General features: G+C 47.4%; 2 protein-coding genes across 3 annotated transcripts in view; one reads left to right on the plus strand and one right to left on the minus strand.

The window, feature by feature from the left end:
• The window catches only part of DNM1L (dynamin 1 like), a 19,940-nt gene extending 19,410 nt beyond the window's left edge, over positions 1 to 530 (plus strand). Inside the window, exon 20 of the mRNA XM_072150128.1 lies at positions 342 to 530. Coding sequence (XP_072006229.1) covers positions 342 to 530 — 189 coding nt within the window. The remainder of the gene's footprint in view (positions 1 to 341) is intronic.
• A 3,965-nt stretch (positions 531 to 4,495) lies between these two features.
• PPARA (peroxisome proliferator activated receptor alpha) lies at positions 4,496 to 26,576 on the minus strand. 2 transcript variants are annotated; one of them, XR_011854757.1, is made up of 9 exons: positions 26,354 to 26,576; positions 17,397 to 17,477; positions 16,212 to 16,466; positions 15,922 to 16,082; positions 15,100 to 15,238; positions 14,088 to 14,287; positions 10,373 to 10,820; positions 6,737 to 8,847; positions 4,496 to 6,688 (listed from the first exon to the last, which is right to left on the minus strand). XR_011854757.1 is itself a non-coding variant. In XM_072145299.1 (8 exons), exons 3-8 carry the CDS (start codon positions 16,438 to 16,440, stop codon positions 8,600 to 8,602), a joined length of 1,425 nt encoding a protein of 474 aa, XP_072001400.1. In that variant the 5' UTR covers positions 16,441 to 16,466; positions 17,397 to 17,477; positions 26,354 to 26,576; the 3' UTR covers positions 4,496 to 8,599. The 2 variants fall into 2 exon arrangements, 1 of the variants encoding a protein (XP_072001400.1); XM_072145299.1 differs by having other exon boundaries at positions 4,496 to 8,847.
• Positions 26,577 to 26,635: the final 59 nt, after the last annotated feature.

A 26,635-nucleotide genomic window follows, 5' to 3' on the forward strand; every position in this document is an offset into this window, starting at 1 on the left:
ACTCACGCGGCCAATCCATCGGTTTAGTTTTAGGTGATGTCTGTTCTCTGCGGAGGCCCCCGCCCTACAGTTCTCTGGGATCGTGTGGACATTATTATTTTTTTTTTCTTTTTTGCATTTTATTGTTCGATATTGCACTGACCGAAGTCTCCACCCCCTTTTTGTCCGCCATCCAATAAAATTCTCTGGGTTACCCAGAAGACTCTTTGCTCCCTCTCTCTCTGTGGGGTCCATCGTGAATACAGTCAGAGAGGTTCTGCTTTGTTGTTAGAAATGAAAATGTTTTTTTTAATTGTCTGTAAATCTAATAGCCCCGCCCATGAGGAGCTCTATATTTAAAGGATCTAACAATGAACACCCCAAGCAGTTGTGGCGGCAGCTTCACACCTTTCCCCGAGAACAGCGCCGTGCATTGTATAGTGACCGTTCTTGGTATTGCAGCTCAGTGCTTAATAGGTGGAATGGACTTGTGGGCGGAGCAAGATAAAACAAATTCTATTGGCTCCTCCCAAATGTTCTTCTCGGTCTAGAACCCCTCCTTGCTTTGTTTGAGGGGGTTATGTCCCATCTCCTGACATATTTTGCCAATTTTCCCCAACGATTCCAAAGATTTTTTTTTTTGTCATTGTCGCCCCTCTGTTGTAACTCCTGGAAAAGTTTGTATAAAGTGATTATTGCCGTGCTGTCAGTACTAGAAGGTAAGGAAATATCCTCGGCTATGGGGGGAGGGGTAGCTGTGCGGTCGTCGTTGTTACATTTCCAGGCGGAATACCAGAGGAACATCACAATATCGGTCTCTGTGGGTGGAATGACCTTTATTAATTGTGCAACTAAATATTTGAAAGTAAAATCCCAAACCCATGAATCCAGGGTAATTTGTACTGGACAATTAAAGGAAAATTCCAGGAGGAATAACAGAGGAATATAGATCAAATATAGGTGATATGCCCTTTAGCTGTCCAGTGCAAATATATAATATCGGAATAATGGATTTGGGATTTTTTTCCCCCCCAAATACAGTTGTTCTGGATTATTGAAGGGGCGATCCCAACCAAAATGTTGAAGTCCATCTGTTATTCCTCCTGAAACGTTTAAGAATTGATAACTATTACTCCCCAGGCCAAGAGTATGTGCTTACAGGTTAGTACTGTCAGCACAGAGTATGTAAGGAACACCTCCCGCCGATGGGCAACACCCATTTGTCACTTTAGTCAAGCATTTCCAGGAGGAATAACAGAGGGGACGCTGTATAAGTCTCCATGGGCGGGGATAGAGATTTCCATTTATATTTAGGGATTGTCCCCCCCTCAGAGGCAGCTGCATGTTTAGTGGTTTGGGGGGGCCAGGGGTTTCCCTTTCTAAAACAAAGAAACTTTATTGCTGCACATGTGAACATTGTTGCGCGGTCCCTGCCTGTTATCGAGGTCACGTCGGGAGGTGACGTAGGAAGCGCTGCCCGTGTGCCTCCCGTGACACGTTGTATGTTCTGTGTCTGTGCTTTATCGTTGTAAATAAACTGGTCCTGCAGAACGACCTCCGACCTCGTGTCCTCTATCCCCCCCCCCCCAGTCCTACAGGGCGATCATCCATCTGGTGAATGCAAAACCCTGTGTGAACTCTAGGTGGCGCTGTTATATAGACATAACATCAGTAGCCAGAGCCTGAGAACCAGCTGCCCCTCCAGTGCCAGGGAGCCTGCCAGCCCGTATTGTGGTATGTAAGGACCAGCCGCTCCCTGATGTTCTCTATGGGTCTTGCCTGAGGCTATAGTGGGTTGTCCTGCGGAAAAAATTATGAATCTAATACACAAGTTTGTGTTTGCGGATGTGTTTATTTAGTTTTTTTGTTTGTTTTTTTTCATTCCCCCCCCCCCCTCCCCAATTTCCTATAGGCATCAGATTTGCACTCTCCCAAAAAGACTTCTGTGTAAAGAGAGCACGTGCGAAAAAAAAAAAATGTAAGTCCCATTCACTTTAAAGGAAATTCACCATGAGAATCCATCCTGATAAACCAGGGACATTACTCATAGATCCGGGCACCGGGACTGTGGTAATCTTCTTATATTTGTTATCCGTGGCCTCCTGCCTTCTAACCTCAATGTATACTAATGAGCCTGAAGGGCTCTGGGGCGGGAAGTGTTACCAGAATCCCTCTGTGCTATAGCTTTACAGGCTGTTACAATGAGCAGAGCAGGTTACTTCCCCGCTGTTAGATTTACACAGGAAGAGAGCAGTGTAACAGCCTCTGAATCTGAGATGCTCTGGTAAAGCCCCAGCGTTTAAGCATCATTTAACGCATTGATATTAGAAGGAAGGAAGCCATGGATGACAAATATTAGGTTACCACAGTCTCGGTGCCTGGATCTATGTCCCTGGATTATCAGGATGGATTTGGGAGATTTCCTTTAATACAGCTACCGACACCCATTGTGGAAAATCTGCTGTTTTTTAAAGGGGTTGTCCCATTTCGGCAAATTTAATGTTATTGGTTATGTTATAAATAGTGATACAATTTACCAATCTACTTTCTGTATCAATTCCTCGTGGTTCTCTAGATCTCTGCTTGCTGTCCTTCTATAGGAAGCTTCTATGTTTACTTCCAGTGGATCTAGAAAACGGTCGGGAATTGATACAGAAAGTATACGGTAACATTTTGTAGAACTTTTTATGGTAAAAACATTAATTTACTGAAATGGGAATATTCCTTTATTACATTTTGCGTTACAGTGAATGTGATTGGGGGAAAAAAAAAATCAGGTATGATTAAAATAAAATGATTATCGCTTTTATTGATTATTACAGGTTTTTTTTGTTTTTTTTCTCACCTTGAAGCGTATGCGCATGTGAAAATCTGCACAATGACGTCAAATCTTACTCGAAATGACGTCTGATAAGGTGAAACAAGAAATAAAGATACAGCATGTAAATTCTCATCAAAAACGCACAAAAAACTGGATATTTATAAATCAGGTGTCATGAAAATCTGTGTCAAATATGCATAAAAAATTTGCAGTTTTTGTGTATGTTTGATGCAGATTGTGCCTAGTGTTTTTTTTTTTTTTTTTTGTGTGTTTCACTTGATCATTTCAAGCAAAAATCTGGTTTGGCGGAGATTTGCTGCAGCTTACACCCGCCCATTTGTAATGCAATGACTGAGTTTCACCTTTTTGAATTATTTCTTTTAGTTTTTACTGATATTTTAATTTTATCGAGAAGCTCTTGTATGTGATGACATGAGATCACAGCAGCCTCCATGGAGGAGGGGGGGGGGGAGGAGTAATGTCTATGGAGCTGGCTGTGATTTCATGTGATCAGATACATACATGAGGTAGACTTTGTAAATGTTAGTGGGTAAAGGACCTTAGAAGACATCACCATGGTCACATGACATAGTGCTGAATAGGGAGGAGCTGCTGAACAGGACACACCCACTCCAACTCCTGCTAGAACTGGCTGTACGTTGGTGTAATATAACACAAAGTTGATTTTATGGGGATGAGAGAAACAATTTTGAGCTAAAAGGAGGGGGTCAGTTTATAGGGCTCCATCACTAGCTGCATTTGTTAAAAATGTAGCAACAGGTTCACTTTAAAGGCAATTTGCATATAATTAAGATCAAAGTTTTGTAGGACTTTGTATTTGTTCTGGTAAAGTAGGGCTGAGGGTGCAAGTATGTGACATCTCACTCGTTTACCTATTAAAAAAATATGACTATATGAGCAAATATGACTCTTCTCACCTGAAGGAGTCTCTTCTGACTCCCCTATTATCTGCTCTATAGCACCTAGAAGCATTCTTTATATATCATATTAAAGATCTCATCTTTCAGATACACAACCAGAGATACAGGTGGTTAAAGACATAGCTGTAGATAAAAGATCCAGTTCACGCCTATTGCTTCCTATCATGTCCAGTTTTGTAGCTACCAGCACCATAAGCCTGGTGTGATGTGAAAGATGAAATCTTTAATATGACACCAGCATCATGTTTCTAGGTGCTATAGCACAGATAGTAGTGGAGTCTAAATTTACACTACTCCTTGACCCATCTCATGTAAAAATGAGGTGTGAAGAGTCATATTTTCCCAACTTTGAAGGAGATGTTTTATAGGTGAATATTTCATCCTCTACTGTATAGGAGTAGTAGTTTGGTGGTGGTGGTGGTATAGTCTGGTGCCAAGATCCCTTTAATGAGAGGATGGAGAAGAAGGAATTGCAGGCTTTTTCTGTGGTTTAGCAAGGGGTGCATGTACTCCCCCGAGTCATAGGGCCCCTATGAGACCTGCACACCCTGCAACCTCATGGAAGGCACTTGATACCCCCCCTATTCAGGGAGTAAGTACATGTCCTGCTTCCTCCCCCCCCAGTGCTTGACTACTTCTCTTGTATGACCATGTGCATTACAAAAAAACATGGCCGACACCCAGACATCACAGCGTGACCGTCCGACAACTTCTCTCTCCCACCCAAAAATTTCTCGCCAATAACGTGTGACCATAAAAATATAGAGAGATTTATTATTTTGTTATACGATATCATCGAATTCACATAATAAAGAAAATGTCAAAAGCAGCAATTCAACAACATAAAGGAAACAAAAACAATACCAGAACCTTCCTCCAGGGCGGCGATATCCAGAAATGTGTTACTACAACCCACAGCGTGCAGAGAAGGGAGGAAGGGGCGCATGCTGGGAGTTGTAGTCAGATGGATACGCCCACAGTGGGACGGGTTCTGGGTCACGGGGTTTGTAGGATTCCCTTTCCGTTCTCTGGTAACGACCCCATGTGCACAGAACGGGTGCAGCAACCGAACCATCGAGATTGTGAGACACAGGACGGGAGGGGGAGGAGCCTGATAACATTCCCAGGATCGGGTTACACAGTGTTACAGCCCATATATACAGTTAGTACAAAGTAAAAAGTTTGTGACCCCCCCTCCACTCCTCCCATGGCTTCTCTATGGGGTTGACCGTCTTACACTAGATTGCAGGGCATTGGATTAAAAAAAAAAATATATATATATTAATGCCAGACATCAAAAAATAAATATAAGCCTGTAGGTTTTTAATATATATTTTTTTGTTAGTAGCAGCAGGACTGTGAAAAATGGATGCATGCTCCAGGATTGACGTGGGGAGGGGGAAACCTGTCCTTACACTGCTCTGTTCTGCATCTCTGTAGGTATTGTACCGAGAGAGGTGTAAATCAGACCTTTGTGCATATTAGTAGCAGCAGGACTGTGAAAAATGGATGTCACATTATCTAATTCTGGAATATAAATCCAAATATCACAGTCCTGCTGCTACTAACAATATACACAGAGATATTGTCACTGGAGAGATGTGTAATCAGACCTTTCTATGTGGTTTGTAGCAGAAGGACTGTGAAAAATGGATGTCACATCTATCAAATGCTGGATTTTAAAATCCAAATATCACAGTCCTGCTGCTACTTACAACATACACTAAAGTTATTAGCCATGGAGAGATGTACAATTAGACCTTTTTGTATGTTGTTAGTAGCAACAGGGCTGTTAAAAAGGGATTCATATCCCAGGATTGTGCTGAGGGGATGGGCTGTAAAGCAGTTCCATTCATAGGGCTCTGAGCACAGCAGTGTGAGGACACACCCCTAGTACTGTACTGTACTCAATCCTTTTATCACTGTCCTGCTGCTACTAGCAACACAGAGAAAGGTCTGATTACACATCTCTCCAGGGACAATAGATTATACAGCTCTTTTAAAAAAAAAAAAAAAAAAAAAAAAATCAGATCTCCCTGTGGTGTTAGTAGCAGCAGGACAGTGAAATATGGATTTATATTCCAGCACTGTAGGCGTGTGTCCTCACACTGATGTACAGGCAGTCCCCAGGTTACGTACAAGATAGTTTCTGTAGGTTTGTTCTTAAGTTGAATTTGTATGTAAGCCGAAACTGTATATATTATAATTGTAGCTCCAGACAAAAAAATTTTTTGCCCCACTGACAATTGGAGTTTAACATTTTTTTACTGTAATGAGACCAAATATTATCAATAAAGCTTCATTACAGACACCTTACAGCTGATCATTGCAGTCTGGGACTATAGTAACATCCAGAGAGCTTCACCAGACGTCACAGGGAGCAGAGGAGTCTGTCTTTAACTAGGGGTCGTCTGTAAGTCGGGTGTCCTTAAGTAGGAGACTGTCCGTACTCCTAGAGGGGAGGGTCTGTGAAGCAGTTCCATTCAGAGGGCTGTGAGCACAGCAGTGTCAGAACACGCCCCCATTGTTGGAATATAAATCCATATTTCACAGTCCTGCTGCTACTAACACACACACAAAGCTCTGATTACACATCTCTCCAGGGACAATAAGATTAAAAATTGTAAGATTAAAAAAATAAATTGAATTTAGGAGCCCAATGAACAAATAAATCGGATTTTCATCAATGAGAGGACGTAAAGCGGGAACCTTGGTGTCACACAAGGCTCATTTGCAGGCACTGGGCGGGTGGAAAAAACTGTTGCATATTTTATTAGTGGGTGGGGCCTGAGCACCTCCAGCTCATTAGCATATTTGTATAATGCATATTTGTTCTGGTGTAGCAGACGTTGAGGAAGATGGGAGAAAATGCTTCCACTGCTTTGGCTACACCGGGTGCTAGATGTCCCGTAAAGGGGTTGTCCAAGACAAAGAAAAACCAAAACCCCTTGGTGGCCGGGAGGGGGCTGCCTAAAAAAAATAAACATGTACTTACCTCCGCGGTCCCTCCTGGCGTCCTGCGCTGCCATCGCTCAGGCCTGCGCCCCATGTAAACAAACAAAAGGCACAGAAGCTGCGCTGCGTGCAGCTTCACCTATCCCTATTCCCAGCACTGTATGATGCCGGACGGGACACCTCGGCCCAAAGCGTCCAGCATCACCTGTCCCCATTCTTAGCACTGTATGATGCCGGACGGGACACCTCGGCCCAAAGCGTCCAGCATCACCTGTCCCCATTCTTAGCACTGTATGATGCCGGACGGGACACCTCGGCACAAGGCGTCCAGCTTCACCTGTCCCCATTCCCAGCACTGTATGATGCCGGACAGGACACCTCGGCCCAAGGCGTCCAGCTTCACCTGTCCCCATTCCCAGCACTGTATGATGCCGGACAGGACACCTCGGCCCAAAGGGTCCAGCATCACCTGTCCCCATTCTTAGCACTATGATGCCGGACGGGACTCCTCGGCCCGAGGCGTCCAGCTTCACCTGTCCCCATTCCCAGCACTGTATGATGCCGGACGGGACGCCTCGGCCCTGGACGCAGCGCAGCTTCAGTGTCCCTATTTATATACATGAGAACCGGGGTGATGGCAGCGCAAGATGCCGGGATGGACCACCGGGGTTAGTAAATTTTTATTTTTTACCTTTTTTTAAATAGTCTTGGACAACCCCTTTAATATTGCCGAATTGTGTAAAAGAGCAAAAACGGAAGGAAAAAAACAAAACAAAAAACAATAAAACAAAAAAGGTGCATATGTTAAACAAAGAATCTCCAAATATCCCTGAGAGGAAATAAAACAAAACACAAAAAATGTAGTAACTAGAACGATGAGCAGTGCACTTCTTATGAATAAACTCTAAAAATTCCCCATGGACATTAATTAGAATCAATATTTTTATACTTTTTTTTTTTTTTTTTTTTAACTATTTAAAAAAAAAAAAAAAATTATTGTGTTAATAAAACCCCGGACGTTAAATCACTGAAATTATTTCTATACAATTGCACCAACTCAGTTAAAAAAACAAATAAAAAAAAAAAAAAAAAAATTTAAAAATTCTGAAATTCATTAACTAACCCCCCCCCCTTTCCAAATAAAAATACAAAATAAAATAACAACCTCGTCCACCAACCAGAACCCAGGATGACCATCTATACCGCGTGGCCACTTGTGTCTTGTCCTGTTGTAGTGTCATCTATTTTTATTTTAAAAACTAAAAAAAAAAAAAAAGTACCTTTTTCAAATATATTCCAAAAACATCCCGGATTTCGGTATCTAAAATAAATCTGTAAATAATGATATAGATCTCTCGTTTCTTCTTTGTTCGGAAGCTTCAAAATAGGTCGAATAAAACCTCCCAGGGTGGGAATGACCTACTTAGCCACCGTAGGGGGAGGGGCCATAGATGCTGATGATAAGATCCAAAGTGGTGCGCTCCAAGTTGGAAGATTCCAACTACCAAGGGGGTGGCAGTGAGTACCAGTAAGTGAATTCGGACGCTTCATTGTGTGAACTTTTGGAGAAAAAAAAAATTAATATATTTTCAAATTGGTTAAAAAAAAAAAAAAAAATTCTTTCAAGAATTTCCAACATCAATACCTCGCTTTTTTCTTGAAGAATCGGGACTTTAGGGATGGACCATATCTTTGTGGAGGGGGGTAAGTAACCTGAGATTTAAACGTATTGCTGGATTATCGAGAAATTTTGATCGTAAATTCAAAATTTTTTATAAAATGTAAAACCTGGGAAGACTGCCGGATCGGTTAAGTGTCAGAAACGTTTGTAGAAGGCACAGAAACGTTAAAACAAACTCGTTTTTTTTTCCCCCACCCGGTGCTGGCGGTTGGGGGAGGAGTCTCAGTACATGTCCTTGTAGATCTCCTGCAGTAACGGGTGGAGCGCCGCGTCGGTCTCAGTCTTTTTGATGGTTTGGACCAGTAGCGCGTGCTCCGTCACCAGCTGCCGCAGGTCGGCCATTTTCTGTAGGAGTTTGGGGAAGAGGAAGATGTCGTCCGGGTGGTTGGACTGCAGGTGAAGCTTCAGGACGTGCACAATGTTTTCTTGCATTTTTTCGATGCTCGGTACATTCACTAATCCTGGACGGTCTGTTATAGGACGAAAAAGTAACCAAAAATCAAATTAAAAAAAAATATCTCACATAATCTCCCCCTCCAGTAAGTATGTCATGATTTGACAAGTCTCAGGAGGTTGGATTCATGTTGATCTACTGAAAAGAATCAGACCCCTCAGTCACAGCTGTCATTTGGGAGCTGGGCAGTGACTGAGGGGCTGGATCTCTGCAGGACAGTTAACCTCTCATTACATTACGTGAGACGAGGCTGGTTTCAAGCTTGGGATCCAGCCTCTCGGTCACTGCACAAGGTCTTGAGAAGTCAAACACCACCCTCAGTCATCTTTGTACACAGCCTATGTGACTGAGGGGGCTAAACATCTTCAGTACAGTAAGTCCTGCGCTGCACATGTGACCTTTGGCAGCTGCAGTACAGAAACTCACATCCAGTCCTCCAGTCACATGATCTAATGACTTAAAGGAGAAGACCACATGATCTGGAGTCATAACATCATGTGACCCGAGGCTAGTTTTAAGCTTCTGTACTGAGAATGTCCAGCCCTTCAGTCACTGCACCATGTCCAGAGTAGTCAAACACCACATCATTGTACAGCAGCATGAATACAACCCCCAGTCACATGATGTAATAAGGTGCCAACTCCTGCGCTGCACCTGTGTTATTTGGCAGCTGCAGTGACTTAGGGGGCTGCATCTCCTTTAGTACAGAATGTTGTATCCAGCCCTCCAGTAACATGATCTAATGACCTGAAGGAGGAGAAGACCACATGATCTGGAGGAGGAAGCCTGTCATTACATCATGTGACCGGAGGCTGGTTTCAAAGTTCTGTACTGCGGAGATCCAGACCCTCAGTCACTGCACTGTGTCATGAGCAGTCAAACACCACATCCCATTACTATACACAGCAGCAGTGACTGAGGGTGTTAAACATCTTTGATACAGAAGCACAAATCCAGCCCCCAGTCACATGATGCAATGAAATGCTAACCCCTGTGCTGCACATGGTTGCTGCAGCGACTGAGGGGCTGGATCTCCTCAGTACCACAAAACTGAATCCAGCCCCAGTCACGTGATGTAATGAAATGCTAACCCCTGTGCTGCACATGTGACCTTTGGTTGCTTCAGTGACTGAGGGGCTGGATCTCCTCAGTACCACAAAATTGAATCCAGCCCCAGTCACGTGATCGATCGCCGTGCCAAATTTCGGGAAGGAGAGACTATGTGACTGTGAGAATCAGAGGCTAATAATACTTACAATTATAAGCGCAGCCTAATTAAAGGGGATGTCCAGAATCAGAAAAAAACATGGTTACAGTGTTCCAAAAACAGCACCTCTGTCCACAAGTTCCGTAGTGCTGTGCTGCAATACCAGAAACAACCCCTGGACAGGTGTGGCGCTGTTTTTAGAAGAAAGCAGCCATGTTTTTCCACTCCTTGACATCCCCTGTAAGTGGAGTTATTCTATAGCGCTGTACATGCCGGTAATTAGCCTTGCATGGACCTCCCCTTCCGCCCCGAAACGTATAAAGGGGTCTCCTACCTCCACAGCAAATGAGGGCGGCAACGAAGAGCGAGATGTCGCTATCATCCAGCTCCAGAGCGTTGAACTTCATGGCAAACTCAAATTTGGGTTCCATCATGTCCCCTATGGGCTTCCGTAGGCTCTTCAAGAACTCCCTGGTGATGAAGCCGTTCCCGTAGGCCACCAGCATGCCGTCTTTGTTCATGACGGAGGCCAACATGGCGAACATGGCCTCGTAGACGCCGTACTTTAACAAGGTCACCTGATCGTTCAGGTCCAGTTCGGTAAATCCCGGGATGGATTTGGCAAATTCCGTCAGTTCGGTCACCGTCTCGACCGACGTGCACTGGCAGCAGTGGAAGATGCGCACCTCGGCCTCCTTGTTCTGGATGCCGTTGGCCACCAGCTTGGCCACTAAAGTCTTCTCCGCCATACACAGGGTCTCCATGTCGTGGATCACGAAAGGCTGAGGAGAGACACAAGTCACAAAGTCAATGGATTGTGGCGTATCTGCTACTCCTCAACGGACAACGGGGCGTTACCGTACCCCATCGCCTGCGTGACTATTCTCAGAACGTGCGAGGGAGCGCAACGCCCCGGCCGGGAGGACATGGTCACAACAGGGAAGTATAAAGGAACGATGGGTATGAATAAGGACGGAACGGTTAGGCTCCCATCTGAAAAGGTCATCCTCACCTGCTGCTATAGAGAAGGTTATTCTCAATCGGAAGGGTCACGCTCCAATATGGAAAGGTCATCCTCAACCTCTCCTATAGAAAGGCTATGTTCATACAGAATGGTCATGCTCACACACTCCTATAGAAAGGCTATGCTCATACAGAAGGGTCATGCTCACACACTCCTATAGAAAGGCTATGCTCATACGCTCCTATAGAAAGGCTATGCTCATACAGAATGGTCATGCTCACACACTCCTATAGAAAGGCTATGCTCATACAGAAGGGTCATGCTCACACACTCCTATAGAAAGGCTATGCTCATACGCTCCTATAGAAAGGCTATGCTCATACAGAAGGGTCATGCTCACACGCTCCTATAGAAAGGCTATGCTCATACAGAAGGGTCATGCTCACACACTCCTATAGAAAGGCTATGCTCATACAGAAGGGTCATGCTCACACGCTCCTATAGAAAGGCTATGCTCATACAGAAGGGTCATGCTCACACGCTCCTATAGAAAGGCTATGCTCATACAGAAGGGTCATGCTCACACGCTCCTATAGAAAGGCTATGCTCATACAGAAGGGTCATGCTCACACGCTCCTATAGAAAGGCTATGCTCACACGCTCCTATAGAAAGGCTATGCTCATACAGAAGGGTCATGCTCACACACTCCTATAGAAAGGCTAAGCTCATATGGAAGGGTCATCCTCACACACTCCTATAAAAAGGCTATGCTCATACAGAAGGGTCATGCTCACACACTCCTACAGAAAGGCTATGCTCATACAGAAGGGTCATCCTCACCCACTCCTACAGAAAGGCTATGCTCATACGCTCCTATAGAAAGGCTATGCTCATACAGAAGGGTCATCCTCACACACTCCTACAGAAAGGCTATGCTCATACAGAAGGGTCATCCTCACACACTCCTACAGAAAGGCTATGCTCATACAGAAGGGTCATGCTCCAATATGGAAAGGTCATCCTCACCCGCTCCTATAGAAAGGCTAAGCTCATATGGATGTGCCAGGATGAAACAAGTAAAAAGGGTCATGCAGGAACAGCTAGGCTTCCTATGCAGGGGTCACGCCCTTCTGTGTAAAGGCTATGCTCACGCAGGTCATGTTAATGTGGCGCGGCTATGCTCTAACGTAAGACTCCTGCTCTCCTATGAAACAAAACCTGGCCCCATGTAGAAGGGCTATGCTCACATGTAAGGGGGCGTTCTCATACGGAGCGACGGTGTATGGGATGGCTACGTTGGAACGTGTCACGTGTCGCTTTTAGGAAAAGTTTTTGCTGGTATCCAATGATCAGGCTCACATGGAGAGACTGTGCTCAAACTGCGCCAAATACAAAGTCTCGTGCGGGGAGGATGGCGATGCTCACACGTAAGAGCCGCGCCATTACTTGTAAAGGCTCCGCTCTGGTAGGACGCCTCCTGCCCACATGGTGACTATGGGGTGACATGCGGCCTCCCCCCTGTACTTTGTATATTGACAGTCTGTTCATTAACCAGAGAGTTGCTACACAAGGACTTTTGAGTTTAACCCTTAGCGCTCCGGCCCGGTAAGTGCACACTCAGGATGACTCATGTGTGATAGGTCACAGAGTGCACACTCAGACCACCCCCGGCCAGGAGGAAATCATAGTGTGCTCCCGTTATAGCATCTTATCCCATAGGACTGTCCCCACTGATCAGTAAACTTAAAGGGGTCGTCCACTTTCAGCAAATAATTGATCTGGTTTGTGTAATGAAAAGTTATACAATTTCCAAATATACCTTCTATATTAATTCCTCATGGTTTTCGAGATCTCTGCTTGCTGTCATTCTATAGAAAGCTTCATTGTTTACTTTATTTGGAAATACACCAATCCCTGGTCATGTGATGTCAGACAGGTGCACGGCTCGTTATATCCCTGGTCATGTGATGTCACACAGGTGCACGGCTCGTTTTATCCCTGGTCATGTGATGTCGCACAGGTGCACGGCTTGTTATATCCCTGGTCATGTGGTGTCACACAGGTGCATGGCTTGTTATATCCCTGGTCATGTGGTGTCACACAGGTGCACGGTCCATTATAACACAGTTCTGATTACTGTAACGAGCCGTGCACCTGTGTGACACCACATGACCAGGGATATAACGAGCCGTGCACCTGTGTGACACCACATGACCAGGGATATAACGAGCCGTGCACCTGTGTGACATCACACGACCAGGGATATAACGAGCCGTGCACCTGTGTGACATCACACGACCAGGGATATAACGAGCCGTGCACCTGTGTGACATCACATGATCAGGGATATAACGAGCCGTGCACCTGTGTGACATCACATGACCAGGGATATAACGAGCCGTGCACCTGTGTGACATCACATGACCAGGGATATAACGAGCCGTGCACCTGTGTGACATCACATGACCAGGGATATAACAAGCCGTGCACCTGTGTGACATCACATGATCAGGGATATAACAAGCCGTGCACCTGTGTGACATCACATGACCAGGAATATAACGAGCCGTGCACCTGTGTGACATCACATGACCCGGGATATAACAAGCCTTACACCTGTGTGACATCACATGACCGGGGATATAACGAGCCGTGCACCTGTGTGACATCACATGACCAGGGACCGCTGCTTATCCATTGGACATAAACAATCAAGTCTCCTATAGAATGACAGCAAGCAGACATCTAGAAAACGGTGAGGAATTGATACAGAAAGTATATATTGGAAAATTGTAGACCTTTTCTTTAGACCAAAAATATCAATTACTTGCTGAAAGTGGACAACCCCTTTTACCCAAGTGATAACTTGTTGTAAACAGAATATCCCTTTAAGTATAATTTAAAGGGTTAGGGTTAAAAAAAACGGATGCTTTCTACCAAAAACAGTGCAGGTTGTTACTAGTATTACGCTCAGTAGTTTCTTTTAAAAGCTGCAATACCACCCGCAACCTGTAGGACAGCAGTAGCGCTGTTTCTGGGAGAAGGCGGCCATTTTTGTCCCCGATAATGAGAAAGGAAACGTACGGAGTTGCTGCCTCTCCCGGTGAGGATGGCTCTGGCCTTCACTTTGTTCATGTTGAAGTTCTTCTGGTACGCCTCGTAGATGAGTTTGGCCAGGGACAGCAGGTCACCCATCTGCGAGTCCTTGACGTCTTGTTCTCCGGTCAGCATCTCGGCGGTGAGCTTCGCTTTCTCGGAACGAGGCATCCTCCCGAAACGGATTGCTGCGGAGGCAACGACGATAAAGATCACTGACCCTCGTTTATCGAAAAATCTCTCTGCTCCCCTTTGCCACCAATCACGGAGCAGCTTTCGATTCTCTGCAGGAGCCCCCCCCTCTGACTACGACTACAGTCAAGGTTTTCCGTTTTCCATTACCATTTCAGTTACTCATCTCTCCAGGGTGACTACTCAACTCCAGTGGCAGCTCCCTTTTTTCCCAGTGCTTCAACCGCTACAGGGAGGAAACAATGACATCCTGGTCATGTGACATCTGAGCCAATCCCTGGCTTCAAACATAGGCCCTCCTCCCCACCCGCTGCAGCCAGGGATCAGATCAGACTATATTAAAGGACATTATCACCTCCAGGAGTGGAAGCAGTTACTGCCGCGGAAGAGTCACCCTCCGAAAGGCAGGAATATTTTTATTCCTGTTTTTAAAGTTTTAGTTTCAACAAAACTTTATTGATCATTAAGTGAAAAGATGTGAAAATGTTTCATCAGAAAACGGTAACCCTCATTTAAGCCTAGGTTGAGTCTTAAAGGGATATTCTAGGACTTATTTATCAGAGCAGTGAGAGCAGTCCAGGGCTGTGATGCCACACCCATTTGTCACAGTGAATACGGCTGGGCTGCAATACCAAGCACAGCCACTATGCTATGTGTGGCGCTGTGCTTGGAATATTGAAGAAACCCAAGTGCTCATTCCTCGCTTCAAGAGGATTTTGTGGGGGCATCGGACCCCTCCTATACTGAAAAATTGAATCCAGCAATAGCCCTTTAAGCCCTTTTAGAACACCCACAATGCACCTCTCACCATTATGGGACATCCCGACGCTAAGGCACTTCTCGAAGCGGCAGTATTGGCACTTGTTCCTGTTCTTCTTCTGGATCTTACACGCCCGCTCACATCTGTCGTACACCAGCTTCAGGCGGATGGTTCTTCTGAAAAAACCCTAAAAATAGAACACAAGAGTCACCAGGAATTATTGTCTTAAAGGGGATGTCCTCGCTAGAAGGTTCCTATTACATAGATCTCTACTACTGAGTGTGATTGATTTCCGTGCAGCGCCACCCCTGGTGACCCAGAGCATTACACCAAGACTTGCTGTGTAACACCACACAGACGCCCCGTGCCCGCCCCTTTAAGAAATGTTTGTAATTCCTGACACATCTTATTTCCTAGCAACATTTACAGCAATCGGTGATGTATTAGAAAGTCGCAGAACTTTGCACGTGTCGCTGGGTGCAGACAGAGGTTATATCCCGCACGTTTAGTCATTTCCGGGCTGAATAGCGCCACCCTTGTGCCTAGGCCATGACTGGTACTGCAGCTCATTCACATATGCTTGACTCTAATAAGGAAACGGCACCATTAAATTATTCTTTATAGAAATAACACTGAATTTTTGTGAATTTGACCCTCAGTTATTCATCATGGAAATTAATAAAATGGGCGTTACCAGATGAGGGGCGTGTCTCTACAGTCTGATATTGTCCAATCACTGCAGATAATGTAACGATACACTCAATTATATAGGATTGGTGATGGGATTTCTTTATAGCTGCAGTACCAGGCACCACCTTTACAGGAGAGGTGGCGCTGTTTCGTGAAATTGTACTGAATATGCCGGTTTACCTTGCAGCCTTCACACGCGTGGACCCCATAGTGGAATCCCGACGCCTTGTCCGCGCACACCCGACATTCAAGGCTCAGCTGTTTGCTGGACGGGTCCTCGGTGCCGCCGGCAGTAGCAGGAACGGAGTTTGAGGACGGACTGGAGGCCGGTGACAGGGGGTCTGCCAGAGGAACACAAGACGACAGTTCACACTTGATTCATAAAGCTGCACTACAGTGGCCTCGGAGGGTCATTTCATAATCCATACCATAGAGCGGCTTGGTACCGCCCTAGGCCGCCGCCCACTTACCGGTTATGTCTGTGCTGACCGATCCGTTGGACCCGGGACTGTTACCCAGGTAGGTGTACTCGGCCGCGCTGAACGAGGCGGATCCATTCTCTCCGATGGTCTGGGACACCTCTTGGATATCCCCGATGTCTTGGAGGAATTCCCCGGACAGCGGACTCCCGAGGTCATCGTCCTCCAGGACCGTCATGGAGCAGAACTCTCCATCGGTGTCTACCATGATGGCGGACATTGCAGGGTGCGACTGTGATCATTACACTGCGAGGGAAAACGGGAAACAAAACTTACACCGACTTTCTCCGATCCTGGAGTGGGCGTGCCCAGGGAGTGCAGAGGGTGGAGCCTAAGTGACCTATCTAAGATGAGATCCCCCAGATTCTATACAACCCAATCAGTGACAATGGGAAATTCTAGCCTCCATAGGATTGGCCATCCCACTAAACTCATCTTATAAGGAGAACAGCTCCGTCCTCTATGTAGTGGCCAAGCTGTGTTACTGCAGCCTTGAATAACTTCCCTAACTCTACCACTACACAGACGACGGAGGTGTTTTTCGTTCCCCGAGGTACTAGTGGAATCCAAAATCAACCAACTGATGGTGACCCCCTCTCCCCCCGCTGATCACCCCCTTTAAAACAACTGTCTAAGGATAGAGACAGCGCCACCACTTTTCGAAGGTCGTGTCAAGTATTACGGCTCCCTTCACTGAAATGAAGCCAGAAGTACTGAACTGCAATACCACACGTGACCTGAGAACAGGGGTGGCGCTATTCTTACAATCCTCTACAACCCCATTAAAACCCAGATCAGTTGAGAATTCCGGTCGGGTCTGTACCCGAAAATTTCAAGTTATGTCGACTATTGAGAAACGGGAGGTCACACAGCGCCACCTGAAGGTCACACGGGTGCCTGTGGCGTGACACATGACGGGCACGGGCCTGGCTCGGTGCTTCCTGGTGAGATAAGCGGCGCCGCGCGTGTGTGGCAGCCGCTTATCTTTACTACCGGCGATCGATATAGTTCGTTGACCCCTATTGACGGGTGACGTCGCCGAGCCGCTACATGTGGGTCAGGTGTAGCCCCGCCCACTTGTCAGATAAAGCCCTAAACTGGAATTACACCCCAAAAAAGTGATCCACTAGAACTAGTGTCAGTCTATACTGCAGCTCTGGCATTCCGGAATCTTACCATCCGTGTGTTCCGCCATCCATGGAAATCCTGGAGGGGCCCCCATCGCCGTCACGGACGTCCCATCAGAGAGGAAGGATTCTGTAGGGGGAAAGTTTGGAGAATGAGGAGTGCGGCCGGCGCTGGAGCGGAGGGGACGGTGTCTCGTGTCCCTTACAGGACGATTAGCAGCGACTAATGGATTAATCATTACAGCTCTGCCTGGAATCATTAACCAGCTGACACGTCCGGGGCCCGGCCTGCTAAACAGTGCGACACCAGCCGGCGTCATGTGACCCGCGCACGGATTACCAGCTTTTATTGTTATCACCCCCCTCCTCATATAATGAGCTGGGGGGATTTAAAGGGACGGTGCACATAACCCTATAGAACTAAAGGATCAACTACAGATATTAAAGGGAAACCATCAGCAGGAGTGACTGCACAGACTGCAGCCAGTGTTATGTATTGTCCCTGGAGAGACGTGTAATCAGACCTAATGTATGTTGTTAGTAGCAGCAGGACTGTGACATATGGATTTATATTTCAGGATTGTAGTGAAAGGGGTGTGTCCTCACACTGCTGTGCTCTGTGCTCCCTGCAGCTAGTGTTAGGTACTGTCCCTGGAGAAATGTGAAATCTTCAATGTGTGTGGGGCATAGACATGAACCCCTTCTCTGCTCTAGACCACCAGGGGAAAAGACACAGAAGCGACTAATAAATCTGTATGCGGGGATCTCCTGAGCGCCCCCTAATGGCGACAACAACCACATGATTCTGGTATTAAAGCTGCACTCGCCGATGTGAATAAGTGCAAGCGCCAGCAGCCGAGAGAGGAGCAGAGACTTCCTGCGACCCCGAGCAACGGAAATACAGGAAACCTCAGTGTGAACAGCGCACTACAGGAAGATCAGGCAGAGCGCCCGACACAGAGCCCCAACATCATCTACAGCGAGGAGGCGTCACCCCGAGTATAACACGGATTATGTGTATCTATAGATAGATACATTGTATTGTACGGCCCTCATGTCCGGTACACTGTGATATCAGCTGAACCCTGCGACTCCTCATATACCCCGGCCCCTATATACACATACACCTCAGCCCCTGCGACTCCCCGTATACCCCATACACAAACCTCAGCCCCTCCACCTCCTGTATACCCCGGCCCCTATATACACATACACACACCTCAGCCCCTGCGACTCCCCGTATACCCCATACACATCCACACCACAGCCCATCCAACTCCCGTATACCCCGGCCCCTATATACACATATACACACCTCAGCCCCTCCACCTCCCGTATACCCCGGCCCCTATATACACATACACACACCTCAGCCCCTCCACCTCCCGTATACCCCGGCCCCTATATACACATACACCTCAGCCCCTGTGACTCCCCGTATACCCCATACACAAACCTCAGCCCTTCCACCTCCCGTATACCCCGGCCCCTATATACACATACCTCAGCCCCTCCACCTCCCGTATACCCCCGCCCCTATATACACACCTCAGCCCCTCCACCTCCCGTATACCCCCGCCCCTATATACACATACACACACCTCAGCCCCTCCACCTCCCGTATACCCCCGCCCCTATATACACATACACACACCTCAGCCCCTCCACCTCCCGTATACCCCCGCCCCTATATACACATACACACCACAGCCCCTCCACCTCCCGTATACCCCCGCCCCTATATACACACATACACACACCTCAGCCCCTCCACCTCCCGTATACCCCCGCCCCTATATACACATACACACACCTCAGCCCCTCCACCTCCCGTATACCCCCGCCCCTATATACACACATACACACACCTCAGCCCCTCCACCTCCCGTATACCCCGGGCCCTATATACACATACACACACCTCAGCCCCTCCACCTCCCGTATACCCCGACCCCTATATATTATATATACACACACCTCAGCCCCTCCACCTCCCGTATAGCCCGGCCCCTATATATTATATATACACACACCTCAGCCCCTTCACCTCCCGTATACCCCGGCCCCTATATATTATATATACACACACCTCAGCCCCTCCACCTCCCGTATAACCCGGCCCATATATATATATATATATATATATATATATATATATATATATATATATATATATATATATATATATATATATATATATACACACACATATATATGTGTCTCTCTCTCTCCTCAGTGTACAGTGTGATGTCCTGTAATCCTCAGGTAATCTCCGGGGCGCTGACGCGGCTTCGTGTGAGGACCTGACACTAATCCGTGTCCTGTGTGACCCCGATGTGAGGCGGATGATGGGAGTATTACACCTCCTACTACAAGGAGTTGGGTTTAGTCCGGTCCTTGTGGTGGGAAGAGTCTCCCCCCGCTATTGTACAGTAGAGGGAAAAGCTGGTAGTAGGTGTTCAGTCTCCCTGCAGCGCCCCCACAGGAGATGCGGAGAATTACTCACTGTCCATGAACCCTGCATGTGCTTCACTTATGTGGGGTCAGGGAATGACTGGATCCGGGGGCTGCAGCGATATCATCCCGGAGCCGGGTCCTAAGGTCCAGGGTGAACTCTCTGACATCTCCCCATTAATGTGTAATGATAAACAGACCGGCAGCACAGGACAACCAGACACATGTCCCCTATAGTGTACAGGTCCTCATGGCCTTCCCCTATAATGTGCAGGTCCTTATGGCCTTCCCCTATAATGTGCAGGTCCTCATGGCCTTCCCCTATAATGTGCAGGTCCTTATGGCCTTCCCCTATAGTGTACAGGTCCTCATGGCCTTCCCCTATAATGTGCAGGTCCTTATGGCCTTCCCCTATAGTGTGCAGGTCCTCATGGCCTTCCCCTATAATGTGCAGGTCCTTATGGCCTTCCCCTATAGTGTGCAGGTCCTCATGGCCTTCCCCTATAATGTGCAGGTCCTTATGGCCTTCCCCTATAGTGTGCAGGTCCTTATGGCCTTCCCCTATAGTGTGCAGGTCCTCATGGCCTTCCCCTATAATGTGCAGGTCCTTATGGCCTTCCCCTATAGTGTGCAGGTCCTCATGGCCTTCCCCTATAATGTGCAGGTCCTCATGGCCTTCCCCTATAATGTGCAGGTCCTTATGGCCTTCCCCTATAATGTGCAGGTCCTTATGGCCTTCCCCTATAGTGTGCGGGTCCTCATGGCCTTCCCCCATAGTGCGCGGGTCCTCGTAACCATCCCTATAGTGTGCGGGTCCTTATGGCCTTCCCCTATAGTGTGCGGGTCCTTATGGCCTTCCCCTATAGTGTGCGGGTCCTTATGGCCTTCCCCTATAGGGTGCAGGTCCTCATGGTGCCCCCTATAATGTGCAGGTCCTTATGCCCTTCCCCTATAGTGTGTGGGTCCTCATAGCCTTCCCCTATAATGTGCAGGTCCTTATGGCCTTCCCCTATAGTGTGCGGGTCCTCATGGTGCCCCCTATAATGTGCAGGTCCTTATTCCCTTCCCCTATAGTGTGTGGGTCCTCATAGCCTTCCCCTATAATGTGCAGGTCCTTATGCCCTTCCCCCATAATGTGCAAAATGATAACTGTAAATTCCAAAAATAACTAAAAAAACAAAACCTCCCCCCAAATAGTCGATTCCTGGTTATAAGGGGTTAAATCCACGTGTAATGTCAGCATGCAATTTCGTGGACATTTTAAGCCAAAATCCTTACGTGTAAAGTAAGTGAACCCCCGGCAGAGTGTCCGGCCTCTTATCACACTGGACCACAGCCGCCCCTCCTGCCAGGACCCTATCACTGACACAGCAGACCCGCCCACAGACACCGATCCCCGAATAAGTCGGGTGATAAGATTAAGGTCATTAACCCTGCGTGTACCAAGCGGTTACATTTGAAAAAAAGAATCCCTTTAAATGCTGACCCAAAGGCTAGAATCTAGCTGCTGACACATGCCCCTCCCCTCAGTGATCCCGCTCAGCCAATTAGAACAGAGCAAGGTCACGTGACCTACCTCCTACACCGGCGAGAGCCCCGAGGAGAGCAGAGCGGACACCTCTCGCCTTTCCCGTGCCCTCTGACGGTCATTTAGCGGGTGCGGCGGTGCCAAGTAGGTCGACTTTTATAGGGAATGATAAAGATCTTATTATCTTATGTAAACGGCTGCGGACGATAAGTTCCCTTTAACTCACTTACGCTCTGGAGCAAAGTACATGGAATTTCTGACACCACTAAAACTCCCTGCAAAATTTTTAAAAAGAAATTTTAAAAACTTCTTAAAACAGCGCCACCCTAATAGGCAGGCCAAAAGTGGTATTACAGTTCAATTCTAGTCATCTGCAATATCAGGTAGACCAATGTGACGCCTATTCTTAATTTCAACATCAAAAAAATTTGGCTCCCACACAAGGGGTGAGAAGATATTGTAATCACGCCCTGTCTAGGCCTCATGAGCTAGAAATGACTTGTAGTGATCGGAATAAGTTACACCCTGTGTGTTCAAAGATCACCAGATACCGAAGAGTTACAGAAAGTTAGGTTTCTGCTACTATGAAGGGTTTGTGATCGGAAAAATATGAAGTAAGGCTTCACACAGCCCACCTGGACACCAAACTCACATCTTATTGGAAATCCCTTTAAGGGAGACTTTAAGGGGGACCTCTCACCCTGTACAAAGTGTTAAGCGACAGGTCTCCCGTGATTCCCGCTATTCCCCCAATCAATTTGGCGTTTGTTTCTTGAAAATCCGTCCAGCTGTTCAAAAGATACGACCCCATTTATATATGAATTATAGTTAATGACCCAAGACACGCCCCCTCTATGTTTACCATTAATTTGCATATAAACTTCCGAGGGCCGTATCTTGTGAAAGGGTGGACGGATTTTTACAAAACAAAAGCCATATTGATCAGGGTCACAGTGACTATCACATGAGGTAGGTCATTCAGGATTTTGTCCCGTGGGACAAGCCCCCTTTAAGAGTACCATTAGACAAAAGCTTTCATTTCTGATCGTGCTGATGGGTTTTTCCAGAGTTACTGACAGGACTGCAGCCCTGTTACTGGTCTCCCAATCAGGTCACTACTTTAATTTTCTAAAAGGTCCTTATACAAGAATTAGAATTGCTAAGGACCAATTCTTTACTCTCCCCCCTGCAGGTTGTATGTGGTATTACAGCTCGACTCTTTGGAAGTGAATGGGGCTGAGCTGCACTCCCACACACAGCCTGCAGAGAGGTGTACCACAATTTTCTTTATTAGATCCTCTGGACCGCGCCAACAACCTCCCCCGAGGAGCCACAGCATTACCCCACATGGACCCGTGACCTCTGCCCTCTTAACAATGGGCACCTGATGCTGTATACACCCATTCTGAGGGGGGCAGCACGCTGCCACGTTGCCCATTGTTTAGGTTTTCCCTTCGGCTGCCACATCCGAAAAATCTCACCTGCTCATTAGTGAGGGCGTAGGGCCGGCCGCAGGCAGCGGCGACCCCGCGTGACCCCGAGCGGGGAGAGCTTTACCTCACAATGTCATTCCTGGCTTCCGACCTCAGGCGGCGGAGAGGGGAATAAAGGACTTGGTTCTCCCACTTAATCCCTCATTAAGGCCGCGCACATTTTGTTCTCGACTCCGGTGAAAATCTCCGCAGAACAATAAAGTTTTGTTCTCGAAGATTCCGGAAAATTCACGTTCCTCCAAATCAATATTATGTGGATCAAACTTACACAAAATCTTCAAGATCTCTGCTTGCTGTGAGTGAATAGAAACCTCCCTTTAGGGGCTGCCTTGGGCTTATGATTCTCACAGCTGAGGCTTTGTTACAATGTCTCCATTCTTGGCATTCCTTTGTGAGCTTAACACATCAGCACCACAACATTCTCTCTTCCCTGCAGGGAATGTATCGGACACACACCATCCTAAATTTGGGGTGACAGTCCCAAAATTGTCCAACCCTAAAAAGGGGACCTCCTCCGGGCTCCTGGTAGTTTACCACAATGCATCAGTTTATCCCTCTATAAGCAGCAGCATACAATCAAAGCTGGACTGTCAGACGTGTTCTGCATGGGCGGGATTAACAGTTACAACTCTGACCCCGCCCCCGAGGAGCTGAACGCAACAAATTAATCACATTTGCCTCAGTAAATGGACAGAAAACAGGCTGTGTTTGTCCAAAAGAACCCAGACTAATCTTACTTGTTAAGCTTCTGTCCCCAAAGGCTTGATACAATTGTAACAAACCCTCAGCTCTGAGAAGTTTTAGGTTTCAACAAATTTTCAGCGGACGGGTTTAAAAAATAATAATTGGAGGATAAGTAAGGGGATACCTCGATTGATTTTTCAGATAATGTTGAATAAAGCTTTACTTAAAGGGACACTCCGGGCAAAGCTGATGCTATTTTGTGTCTAGTGTAAGACCAACCAATCACAGGATGATATGGACTCTCTCTTGGGTGCTTAGTCTTCACCTGCAGTAGACATATCACGGAATCAGTTTTATATGGAGTTCCCCTTTAAGCTCCGGGACGCAGTCAATAGTAAAGGTGGATTAATCGGGGTCTGACAGGCGGAGTATCTCCACTTGTCTCCGGCCTGATACATTGTACAGAATGTATTCCATGCAGCCAGTGGAAACTCTGCATGTGGCCTGGGACAGGGTGGGCGTTGGGGGGGTCTCCGCTGCCAAGACATTACCATGTGACGGGAGCAACGTAATCATCATGGAAAGTCTCCTGCTAAGGGATTTACATACAATCCTGGTTATCAAATGTTTACTACAATGTGAATCTGGAGATCCCCTTTAAGTACCGTAAAAACACAGGATGAGATTCCACAGGTTTTACGATTCCTGGAAATCCCCTTGAATTGGGGGCCGACTACTGTACAAGCAACGGGAAGAAACGGTCCCAAAACTTTATCGATCCCATGAATGAATTGACGCTGTGTAATACCCAGTTTCTCCTGTAGTGGCCGCTGTGGGGAATACATTCAGCTTCTTAGATCACCCCGTCTTAGATCACAGTCTTGTAGTCCATAAGGGTCTAAGAAGACGGACCCCCCGGCAATCAGATTCTTAGTTATGTCACAAATGGGACACCGTCCTTAAAGGGAGTGTGTGTTTAAAGAGACCACAACTAGAGACGAGCGGACTTGATGTAGGCGTTTTAGGTTCGGTTTCGGCCACTAGACCCGGACATTATGTTGGATTGGCGCCTGAAGACCCAACACGGCAAATTGTCGCCCCATGCAAATAGCCAGGGCTAGTTACGAGGGGGGGTCAATTTGCCGGACTGGCTGTTTGGCCTCCAATCGCGGACATTATGACCCAAACGCGGACACTTCAAGTCCGCTCATCTCTAACCACAACGTCTGGGAGAACACTAGCGCTCACCAAGCACAGCGCCATCCATTATATAGTGGCTGCACCTGGTATTGCATCTCACCCTTATTCACTAGAATAGGACGATGCCTGCTGATCCGGTAAGGATTACCCATCTTTATTTAAAGGCGATGGATATGCCAACACCCCTTTAAGTAATGTGGTCTCCTCACATACCTCCCAGCCATCTCAATGGAGGATTCATAAAGCACCAAAATAATTTGCATTGAAAGCAGAGGGGACAGGGGGGAGGGGGTCTCACAAAGCTGAATCCCCTAATTATGATCCCATTGATGGTTACTGATCATTGATACGACCTATCAGGTCATGAGAAGTGTCTGATCACCCTGCAGCGCCACCACATGGGGCGAGACAGTATTACACGTGCGGATCCTCCATGCATGGATCCTTATTGTGATATGTAATCTGTAGGGGCCCAGGACTTCTCCTGGTGATATAGAGACTCTCTTATTACAGGCTTTGTCTGCCGCCCTCCCCCATCCCCCTCCTCACAGTAGTATGGGAGGCTTTTCCTGTAGTGCAGGTCCTAGGGGTGAGGAGGGCAGGGATGGGGGTTGTAAAACTTATGTGTACACAGACCATGGGAGGGTCCCGAGGGCTGATAAGGGAGTCCTGACTCCTGGATACAGCAGCCACTGTGTACGTGACCTCCCCTTTAATAAAAGTCACATTACTTGTCCTATATCTATAACATATGCCATAATGTACTGACCCTGCAGATCAGCCTTAACCCATTCCTCCCAGTGGTCAGACCCCTGTAATAAAATTCCGGCTTATATGGGGAGGGAGGGGGGGGGGTATAATATTTTTGATAAAGAGGGTGCCATGACTTTTTAAAAATGTTTTTTGAATTTTTTGCATTGCTGGTAGAGGTCAGGGTATCAGAGCTGGCAGGGAAGAGGTTAATGTTGTTGGGAGAAGTAAATGGTCTGTTTGCTGGTCTGAATGCTGGCATGTTAGGGGAGGGGGTCATAGTGTCATTGGCTTCAGTCCTGGCACATAAGGGGTCAACAGCAGTAAGAGCATCTGTGCCTGCACAGGAGGGGTTAATAGACCCGACATAGTAACAAGTGCTGGCACTGAGTGGGGTAATAGTGTTAGAGGCAGCAGTGGTGTGAGGGGGTCACGGTCAGGGTCACAGTCCTGACACTTGAGGGGATTCAACAGTGTCAAGTTAAGAGTTAATAGTAGGAAGGACATCTGACAGTGCTAGCCGGGTAGGGGTTAAAAGTGTTAGGGGGGGGGGGGTATCATTCTTGACACAGAAGGGGTTAACAGTGCCAGTATCACCAGCGCTCTTGCATGGGGGGTTAATAGTGTCAGGGGGCAGCAGCGCCGGCACATGGGGGGTTAATAGGGTCAGGGGGCAGCAGCGCCGGCACAGGGGGGGTTAATAGTGACAGGGGGCAGCAGCGCCGGTACATGGGGGGTTAATAGTGTCAGGGGGCAGCAGCGCCGGCACATGGGGGGTTAATAGGGTCAGGGGCAGCAGCGCCAGCCCATGGGGGGTTAATAGGGTCAGGGGCAGCAGCGCCGGCACATGGGGGGTTAATAGTGTCTGTATATCCTGTGCTGTGAGGGGTCACTGACCTCTGGTATTGGGGTCCCCCAGGTGTGGGGGTGCAGTGTCCTCCTGTATCGGGGTCCCCCAGGCAAGTGGCGCAGTCTCCTCGGGCTCAGGTGTTGGGGTGCGCTGTCCTCCTGTATCGGGGTCCCCCGGGCGGTAGGTGGCGCTGCAGGTGTGGGGGTGCAGTGTCCTCCTGTATTAGGTTCGCCCTGGCAGCAGGTGGCGCTGTCTCCCCGGCCTCAGGTTTTGGGGTGCGCTGTCCTCCTGTATCGGGGTCCCCCGGGCGGTAGGTGGCGCTGCAGGTG

The sequence above is a fragment of the Engystomops pustulosus genome, chromosome 4, assembly GCF_040894005.1.
Source record: "Engystomops pustulosus chromosome 4, aEngPut4.maternal, whole genome shotgun sequence".
NCBI classification, from domain to species: Eukaryota; Metazoa; Chordata; class Amphibia; order Anura; family Leptodactylidae; genus Engystomops; species Engystomops pustulosus.

Coding starts and splice junctions, on each gene's coding strand:
- PPARA (XM_072145299.1), bottom strand. CDS start 16,440: ATGTCCGCCATCATGGTAGACACCGATGGAGAGTTCTGCTCCATGACG. Junction 16,083..16,211: donor GGTCAGCACAGACATAACCG/GTAAGTGGGCGG, acceptor TTCCTCTGGCAG/ACCCCCTGTCACCGGCCTCC. Junction 8,848..10,372: donor CGCCCTCATTTGCTGTGGAG/GTAGGAGACCCC, acceptor GTCCTATAACAG/ACCGTCCAGGATTAGTGAAT.